This window comes from Alternaria novae-zelandiae (assembly GCF_023758075.1).
Source record: "Alternaria novae-zelandiae strain BMP 2774 chromosome Unknown scaffold_39, whole genome shotgun sequence".
NCBI classification, from domain to species: domain Eukaryota; kingdom Fungi; phylum Ascomycota; class Dothideomycetes; order Pleosporales; family Pleosporaceae; genus Alternaria; species Alternaria novae-zelandiae.
Window position 1 is genome coordinate 70178 of NW_026056999.1, and position 10003 is coordinate 80180.

The 10003-nt window shown below is 53.0% G+C and overlaps 3 protein-coding genes across 3 annotated transcripts; 1 reads left to right on the forward strand and 2 right to left on the reverse strand.

The window, feature by feature from the left end:
• Positions 1–3824: 3824 nt before the first annotated feature.
• Positions 3825–4683, reverse strand: YPT5 (GTPase Ypt5; the record flags this gene model as incomplete). Its single annotated transcript, XM_049404350.1, has 5 exons — positions 3825–4175; positions 4226–4417; positions 4467–4493; positions 4542–4561; positions 4611–4683. 5 exons carry the CDS (start codon positions 4681–4683, stop codon positions 3825–3827), a joined length of 663 nt encoding a protein of 220 aa, XP_049249883.1.
• A 354-nt stretch (positions 4684–5037) lies between these two features.
• J4E88_010761 (uncharacterized protein) lies at positions 5038–7311 on the forward strand (the record flags this gene model as incomplete). Its single annotated transcript, XM_049404351.1, has 3 exons — positions 5038–5242; positions 5266–7025; positions 7132–7311. 3 exons carry the CDS (start codon positions 5038–5040, stop codon positions 7309–7311), a joined length of 2145 nt encoding a protein of 714 aa, XP_049249884.1.
• Positions 7312–8296: 985 nt separating this feature from the next.
• On the reverse strand, positions 8297–8995 carry J4E88_010762 (uncharacterized protein; the record flags this gene model as incomplete). Its single annotated transcript, XM_049404352.1, has 1 exon — positions 8297–8995. One exon carries the CDS (start codon positions 8993–8995, stop codon positions 8297–8299), a length of 699 nt encoding a protein of 232 aa, XP_049249885.1.
• Positions 8996–10003: the final 1008 nt, after the last annotated feature.

The window sequence follows — 10003 nt, forward strand, 5'->3', positions numbered from 1 at the left end:
TACAAGCGTCAACAAGTATGGCAGGACCGGCGTACGTGTGCCTGGTATCTTCGTTGCGAGTGAAGAGGTGGAGAAGCCGCTACTGGTCGTTTGGACGCTGGCTGGAGGGACGAGGTCGATTATACAAATTGAGCCCGTGGGTGAAGAAGGTCAACAGAAGAAAATTGACGCGGAGGAAGATGAATATGTAATGGTTCAGATGTGTTGAGAGGTTGGTAGTTGCCGCTGTATTCTTGCAGTAGGGGTTGTTGTAGTTGGGTTCACTGCGCACTTGCCATTTGCCATCTCTCACGGAAGTCGCTCATCAACACAATCTCAAACCTACCTTCGTCCCAAAAACAAATTAGTTGTTATTTTCTAGATCGATCTCTCAAATAGTTTGCGGGCGTGAGATCACTCTCGCAGTTGTCCGATAGATACCCCGTCGTTTGGCTCAGTGCAAACCCAGTGACCACGAGTCACTTATCAGAACAACGCCCCTTCCACCTGTCCTAGTCAGCAAAGCCCGCTTCTAACCTTGGAAATCCCGCCACTCAAACATACCATCCATCACTTCTCATCCACTCATCCACTTATCTACTCATCCACACATCCACTCATCCACTCATCCACTCATCCCACCATGCCCCGACCGCGCATAGTCGACCTGGAAAATCGAATCGACGAACTCACCGCTCATCTAAGAGTTGTCAGAAAAGAACTTTATTTCCCAATCAACATTCTCGGCGTGTACGTTTCCCCCAACAGAGATACACTCAACGGCACCATCTCTATGACGGTTGAACGGCTAGCACGATCGGAAAATGGAGAGCTTCAGGCCTATACCCCTCCCTACCCGATACAGTTGTCGAACCCGGCGTATGCAGGACACAGACCAGAAGACATGGTGGACATGCAAGGAAGGGTGGGTGTGCGGCTGCCTGGTGTGTTTGTTGCGCCGGAAGAGGTGGAGACGCCGATTGTGATAACTTGGATACCGTTTGCGGCGGGGATGAAGAAGACGGTTGTGAGGATTGAAGATCAGACGAATGAGGATCGTGTGAGGTGACCTGAGTAAGGGAGGGAGTTTGCGTGAGGGAGGTGGTACCCTGAGGAATACCTTCGCAGATGGGGAGAAGGATGAGCTGAGCGAGTAGTAGCAGGCGCCGAACACTGATACTAGAAGCTGTCCACTTTAGCCGTTCGAAGCGAGAAGAGGTGATATTGTTATCTTACTCCGCTGTCCAAGCGAAGCGCTGATTTGATGTTCACTGCGCACTTACCATCTGCCATTTCCACGGAAGTCGCTCGTCAACATCCTCAGAACCACCTTCCTTGCAAACACATCACCTTCCAGCAACTGCGAAGCAGCCCATGCGCACGTGGCATGCATCCCAACATCGAACCATCACATCATACAAGCCCCATCAATCAACGTACCGCAGACTCACTTATCCCCATTACTTCCATCCATCAATACAAGGAAACGCGCTCTTCTCGCCCATCTCAACCCACTCAGATCTCTTACCATCACCACTACCACCCCTCTCCATCCACCTCATCACCCAACCACATCATGCCTCCGCCTCCGTCATACAGATCTCAACTACAAAAAATGATCCACGATCACACTGAGTCACTCCGAGACAGCAACCCCCGGCTCTACGCCGCAACGAAAGAAGTCGATGATCTCAGGACGTCGCTCCGGGACAGCGACGCCCGACTCCACGCCGCAACCAGAGAAGTCGATAATCTCAAAACGTCGCTCCGGGACAGCGACGCCCGGCTCTACGGCGCAACAACAGAAATGTATGCGATAACCCCGTTCCGCGGTATCTACGTCTCGCTCGACCCCAGTGCCTTCTCAGGCCAAGTCCAAGTACAAATCAAGCTGCCGGGGGAAACGCAGTACAAGATCCAGTGGTCGACCTAGGGCGACGACCTTGGGATTATGTCGCGCCGTGGAGACAAGAATATGCATGGGAGACATGGGATACGGTTGCCGGGGCTGTTTGTGGATCGGGAGGAGGTTGATAGGAAGGTGCTGATTTGCCATACTACTTTGCAGGGGATTAGGACGTGGATGAGCTTTGAGGCGAGGGGTGAGCAGGTGACTGGGTAGGGTGTTGCTGTGGATGTGTGTGCAGATGAGGAGATGGGTGAGACGAGTGGATGGTTGCAGGTGATTATCGAATTCATGCGCATGCTTCGCGATCGCTCAAGCTGCATGCTGTCAGATCACGCAACGGGCGTCGTTTGCCATGACGCAGATACTATAATTATCCATTGTTAGTACAAAAACCAATTCTTCATCTCCACGTACCCCAGCCTCATCTAGGAACTAATCCACTCCACCATGCCAACCGTCCCAGCCCTCCAAGCTGCCCTCAACAATACTAACAAGCAGCTCACACAAAGGAACCTACAACTCCACAACGTGAACACGCAGCTCAACAACCTCAAAACACATCTCACAAACCTAAACACTTCACTTGTCCTAGCCACGCGCGAGCTCTACGCCCCAACCGCCCTCCCCGGCATATATTTCTCCCTGAACCCCCTGTCCTTCTCCGGCTTAACCCAGATAGTGATACAGGTACCAGGAGAAGAGGCGCACTACGACGTCCTATGGTCGTCGTCCTGGCCGCGAGGGGTTCTTGGAGATGTGCAGTATGATATGTATGGGCGTGATGGGACTCGTGTACCGGGCCTGTTTATTAACAATGTAGAAGTGCAGAGGGGAGTGATCATTTGGCATACGGTTGGGGGAAAGAGGACGTGGGTGACTTTTCCACAGTAAAGTGATTGAGGTGCTGGCTTGGATGTTAAGATGGGGATGTTAGTTTGAAGTTTTCTTAAAGCATGGTTCGCGCTTGTGGAAGCAGTCTCGTAATTACAATGTATGAAATGTGGTTATTAAATGACATGACGGTCCGCAGCGCCTTTCCACAAGCATTCACAGCTCACGAACCGCGAACCACATATTTGCCAGCATCACGCATCACACCACTCCAAATCTGCTTGCAACATAAATCACAGCAAGCTCGCAATCACCCCAGCGCAAACATAGCCACCATAAACCCCCACTATAACAATCCACATCCCACCCCCCTTACACCAACACCCACTCCCCCCATCCGCCCAAAACCGCCCGAAGACAAGCGCTAAGCAACGCTCCTCACACTACTCATCAGCTAAAACATGTCACAAAGTGGCATAATTGTAGGAGCGGGAGGGATCCAGAATGACGAGAGGAAGAAGGATGAGGGAAAAGATAAGGGGAGAGAAGAGAAACAGGGACAGAGTGAGAAAGAAAAGGGGGAAAAGGATGGGGAGAAGAAGGGGAATGCACGGAACGATGAGGGTGAGGAGCAGAATGCAGAGTAGGCGGACGATTATGCCAAGAGTAAGGCCAAGATAGAAGACGCGGAGAGGATAACCAAGATTTTTTAAGACGAACTTGGACTGAGGAAGCGGCGATAGACCAGTCTCGAGGAAACGAGTATGCAGTAGGGCAGTAGGGCAGTTGTCGAAATTCATTAATTAAAAAAGGTCGGTGCAGGTTAGCCCCAAAATATCTTATCTTCTCTTGTGAGTGAACAAAGCAATATGGACTTGATCGAGCGGACGACGAAACACAAAACCCTTTACTCCAAATGAGCTCACACCAATGTCCCACAATGAACATACTGAGAGACGTACGAAAAAGGCTGTACCAAGTGCCATCGCTGCACTCACTGGTAGCATGGACTCATCCCAAGTCGCATCGCATCTCCTCGTCTCTTATCACCTCCGCAATCTTCTTGCAATATACCAAACAACCAAATTCCCCTTCCCCCAAAACCCTAGCAGTTGCACCCACCAGGCCCCTGAGTCTGGTTCGCCTCAGGCCTGAGGTTAACGCCCTGTCGTTGCTGGCCCGGTCTCAAGTTCCTGGGACCCGCCTGGTCGATGGGCAGTTTCTTCGCGATAGCCGTGAAGAGCTCCTTGACGTTCTCGCTTGTCTTGGCCGACGTCTCGAAGAAGAGGAGGCCGGCTTCGCGGGCGTATTGCTCGGCGTCGGCGGTGGAGATGGCGCGCTTGTCGGGGGATTCGGTCACGAGATCGAGTTTGTTGCCGGCGAGGGCGATGATGATGTTTTCGTTGGCTTGGCGTTGGAGTTCTTTGACCCAGGCTTTTGCTTTGTCGAGGGAGGCCTGGGGGTGTTAGTCTAATCATGATATGGGGTGGTAGAAGGGAGACGTACGGCCTGTGTGATGTCGTAGACGACGACGGCGCAGTTTGCGTTTCGGTAGTACATGGGCGCGAGCGACTTGTAGCGCTCCTGGCCGGCGGTATCCCAGATCTCGAACTTGACCGTCGTGTTCTCATCGAGGGCGATGGTTTGGGTGAGGAAGGCGGCGCCGATGGTGGATTCCCGGTAGTCGTCGAATTGGTCCTGCATACATTAATAACAACATCTTGTTTGGGGGTGTGGTATGTCCTACCTTGACGAAGCGCAATACTAGAGACGACTGCGGCATGTTAGCTTATGTCATGGCTGCCTTGATAGGCCTGCGCACCTTTCCGACGGCGGATTCACCTGGGCAGGTTAGTCATGTCTTCATACACATATCATAGTAATCTCGTACCCAACAGCACCAGCTTGAACTGTGCGAATCTGGAGCCTCCGGGCCGTTGGCCTTGCTGCATCCTGGCCGACATGATGGGGGTGACGCGGCGCTAGCGGGTTGTGGCGGAGGGGGCTGGTGTAGAGCGGGCGAGGGTGGTGGTGCGAGTAGTGGGCGGTCAAGGCGGGACCGGGTCGGGGTATGGAGAGAGAGGCGTGTTGGGGTGTGGTGAGGGTGAAAGAGCTGGATGGTGCTGTGACGAGGTGCTGCGTCTGGTGCTTGGCCCTAGCGCGCGAGTCGGGGACCCTTGGCCGCAATGGCCGCCATGACGAAACCTCCCGTTTGAGAAAACACATCCAAACACATTGCCAAACACAATACTCAACACCACGCCAGATTCCCGTATACACACCCAGATCCCTGTATACTCGCCCAGGTGGACGACATCATGAGTGTCGCTCTCCCCTACCGCGACATCAACGTCCACTCGTCGCCCTCGCACTACGCCTTCTCGTCGCCCTCGTCGCCCTCGGCCCCTACACTCGTCGTAGACCGCCCGTCAGGTGACATCCGCCTCCACGATGGCAAGCTGCTGGGCTCCAAGCGCGTGTCAAGCATTGCCGGCATCCTCGGCATGATCAAGCTGCGACTAGGTATGCCTCCTGCACAGCACCAGGGGACACGAATGCTGATGCACGTGAAGACAAGTACATCATCGTCATTACCAAGGCCCAGCCCATGGGCCGGATAAAGGGCCACATGATATACAAGATAGTCTCGACCGAGTTCCTCTCCCTGCGCGAGAAGCCGCTGCACGACGCCGACGAGGACAACTACCTCAGCCTGCTCAAGACGCTCATCAAGACGTCCCCGCTGTTCTTCTCCTACTCCTTCGACATCACCAACACCTTCCAGCGCCAAGCTCACCTCGACCCCGCGACGCCCCTGTGGAAGCGCGCAGACGATCGCTTCTACTGGAACCGCTTCGTCTCGAGCGACCTCATCGACTTCCGCGGAGGTCTCAGCGGCGGATATGGCAGGCACTCGAGCGGACACCAGCCAGGCGCGGACCCCTACATCCTGCCCGTCATGTACGGAATGCTGGAGATCAAGAACACATCCATCAAGGGCACCCCTCTCACCTTCATCCTCATCACCCGCCGCTCGCGCCTCAAGGCGGGAACCCGCTACTTTTCGCGAGGCATCGACGAGAACGGCAACGTGTCCAACTTCAACGAGACGGAGCAGACCATCATCCTGAACGACAACGCATCGGGCGGCCCTGGCGGATTCGGCTCAAACCAGAACGGCGCAGCAGGTGGAAATGCCGGCAAGGAGACACAGGTGCTTGCGTACGTACAAACAAGAGGAAGCGTCCCCGTCTACTGGGCCGAAATCAACACCCTAAAATACACGCCCAAGCTGCAAGTCCGCGGCATCGACAACGCGCTGCCAGCCGCCAAAAAACACTTCGCCGAGCAAATCCGGCTCTACGGCGACAACTGGATGGTGAACCTGGTCAACCAAAAAGGCCGCGAGCAGCGCGTCAAAGAAGCCTACGAGCAAATGGTCAACCTACTCCACACATCCCCGGCGGAAAACGTCGAAGGCGACCGCATCACCTCTGAGAAATTCCACATCATCGACCCCGCTAAGGCGCAAACCGTATACGACCGCCTCCACTACGTCTACTTCGACTTCCACAACGAAACAAAGGGCCTAAGGTGGGACCGCGCCAAGTTACTCATGAACCAACTCGAGCCCCACGTCCTCAAACATGGGTACTTCTGCGGCGTCGACATGCCCGGTGATGGCAGCGGCGTGGAGGTGCGACGGCATCAGACTGCTGTGGTGCGCACGAACTGCATGGATTGTCTCGACCGTACGAACGTTGTACAGAGTATGCTAGGCCGCTACGTCCTCAGCCGCATGCTCATCGACTGCGGCCTGATGCGCGAAGGCGAGTCCGCAGAAGAGGACCAAGCATTCGAACACTTGTTCCGCAACGTCTGGGCCGATAACGCGGATGTGGTGTCGAAATCATATTCTGGTACTGGAGCACTGAAGACAGATTTCACCCGCTTGGGTGTAAGGACAAAGGCTGGTGCTTTGCAGGATCTAAACAACAGTATCACGAGGTATTGTCTTAATAACTTCACCGATGGGCCCAGACAGGATGCGTTTGATTTGTTCCTGGGGAATTATCTACCCGGTGATGGAGGGGTGGGTGGGCAGGCGCTGTTTGCGGATCGGAGGCCGTTGTTTGTGCAGTCGGTGCCGTATATCCTCGCCGCGGCTGTCTTTTTCATTTTCGTCGGTAGCTTCACTCGGCGCGCGCCTGATGCGGCGGTCTGGCCGTTAAGGCTGCTCCTCCTCATATCCCTCCTCACCGCGGCTGTCTGCGCGAATTTCATTTGGGGTCATGGGACGTTATATGTAAGTTTCCTTTCCTTCCTTCCTTCTTCCTCCCTTTCTCCCTTGCTTTCCCTTCTTTTTTTGGACACCAGGGGATGCACTCGCTAACCCTCACTCTTTGTAACAGGTCAACTTCCCCAAACTAAACCGCCAACCCCCTCAAATCGAAGCTTTCCAAGAGACGCTGGCTAAAGTAAGGAATAACCCTGTTGTGGGCCCGTTGGTGGGTGGTAGTGCGAAACATGAGCGCGGGAAGAGTGATGCGCGGTTGTTGGGGTTGGAAGAGGGGAAGAAGAGGATTGAGTAGGTGCGAGTTGGGTTTGTGAGATGGGGAGGGGGAGGGTGGGGGGGAAGGGGGGAGGGGAGGGAGGTTTGGGTGAAGGGAGGGTTGGTTTGGAGATGGAGTGTATAATTAGAAGTTCTTAGTATGTTTTTGTAATAATACTTTGGGTGGTTGGTAGGTTGGTTGGTTGGGGAATACAACAACAGTTTCTACATGGGCAAGTTTTCTGAAGAGGTCGTTTGAGGTACACATTATCAACTTCCCTGGTAATGAGCCTTGCGTTGATGTGGCTTGAGGTATACATCATCACCACACACATGCACACAATTTCCAAACACCTGATTTGAAGTATACAATATCCCCACACACATGCACACAGATTTCCAAAGACGTGGTTTGAAGTATACAATCCATTCAAAACACTCTATCAAAAATTGGGTATCGTAAATAGTAAAGTCGCTTTTCCACCAATAAACATCGTACATATCGTAATCGTGAGTCCCCTCGTAGTCGCCCGGCATACTCATCCCCCTACGCCTTGCCACAAATAACGACGTCGAATTCCTCATCCAGATCTTCGGCGTCCTGATCCGCCGCCTTAACAAAATCCCACCCATCACCTTCTAAACGGTTGCGCAGGCGTTCAAGGTTCGAGTTGGCGGCGCGGCGCAAAACTCCAAGGGTGGGTGGGGGAGGCGGAGGGGAGGCGGAGGGGCGGTGGAGGGGCGGTGGTGGACGTTTGTTTTGTACGTGAGGGGATTGGGTGGTGGGTGATGGAGCGTGATGGAGCGTGATAGATCGTGATGGTATACGCACACGCATCACCAACATCAAAAACGCCTGAAATCTCTGTTCTATTTAGGAGTATTGGGTGGAGTATGTTGATGAAAAAATTGGTTTCATAATCACACTGATTGGATATGTTTGAGTTTGGTTTGAGGTATACAATTCATTAAAACAACTACAGAAATTGGGTATCGTTAAATAGTAAACTCGCTTTTTTCGCCCATCATCGTACAATGACTACGTCGAATTCCTCATCATCCATATCATCCTGATCCTGATCCGCCGATTTGACAAAATCCCACCCCTCCCCCTCCATCCTATTCCTCAAGCGCTCAAGATTCGAGTTGGCAGCGCGCCTCAACACACCCGCCCACTTGTTCTCGCGTCCTCCAGTCACTGGTGCGTCCAACTCCGCAGAACTCGAAGGCGTTAGAATCGTAGACTCAGTCTCGGTTTCGTCTTCCTCCCAGTCGTCAAGCTCAGGCAAAATCCACAGATCCGCTTCTGAGGTGTCTTCTTCGGCGCTGGCATTGAGGTTGAGGCACGTGCTCGCGTGGATATTCATGCCTTGCTGTCCTTGCTGGCGTCGAGCGAGCGCACTGCGTTTGTTGGTGGGACTGGTGGGGTTGGGTGCGGGCAGCCAGGTTGGAGGCGCGTTTTCGCGGTGCAGACTTATGGCTTGGCGGCATAGTGTGCGGTTTGCAGTGCCGGTGGTGTTTGCAGTAGTCATGCCTGTGCTGAGCTTCTTTGACGAATTTGATGCAGACGCGGAACTTGGAGATGCGGCGCGTGATGTGCGCGGCGATATATCGGTTGCGCAGCTGGGGAAGGCGCCGTATATCGCGTTGCTGAGATCGTAGGAGTAGTTTGTGGTGGCATCGCGCGCGGTGGCGGAGCTGTGGGATGATGGTGTGGTAGACATTTTTGCGGGGTGTGTCTAAATTTTCGCGGGGTTTGGGTTTTGCGCGGAGATCTTTGTCTCGTGCGAAAGTTTTGTTGGGGGAGATTTTCTCGGCCCGTGGTATGCGAACAGGTGTTCGTTCTGATTGAATGCTCAGCTGACCAGAAGTTGAAAATTTAGACTTGTGCTGGCGGTGTTTGTTGAGACGGAGAAAAGGTAGCCGAGGACAAAGCCACACTCGGAATTTGCTCCTGCAGACGGATCTGGAAGGTGGGTCTGGCTTTCTGCGACGATCTCAGGCGCTCGAAAGCTGTGTGAGAGTGCGCGGGTGATGGAGATTTGGAAAAGCGGCTGCCTGATGTAGCTTGTGATGGTGGCCGTAATGTGCTGACGTTGCAATATGGCGCAGCTGTGCTGACTTGACTGGTTTCAGTTGGGGTCTGCTTTGGAAGATATTTTGATTTGAGAAGTGATGTGAGAGAGAGATGGTTGAAATGAGAGAGAGAGAAAGAATCGACAGTATATAAAGGAATCCGTATGAAAAATCCGTTAGCAGTCAACCGTACATTGCTCTCGACCAGAATAGCAAGAGGCGCTGTGAGTGGGTGGCTACAAGTTTGGATCAGTAACCGTGGGCTCGCGCGGCAAGGGAAGCCGAAGTGAAGCTGCGGTTAGTCATTGAGCAAGATTGTGAGTGTGAGTGGATTTGGCACAGCATATTGTTGGCTGTCATCAAATTTGGAGTGGTGGTGAGTTGTCGTGGGAGCATGTGGGTGCGGCGGGCGATAACCTGGGACTGCCGAGAGTCCGTGCACCCTGACGTGTGTGCTGGTCGAGCTCTTATCTTATAAATTAGACGCCCCGCAAAAAACCTTGCTTACAAGTCCTTACAGCTTCTAAAAACTTCTTAGCTAATTATAGAGCTAGCGCATAAACTAAACTTCTTAGCTAATAAGAGCTAATTATATAATACTTATAGTAAGGCTTTTATAAAGTATCTAAGAAAAAATAGTAGAACTTTTAGTAAAT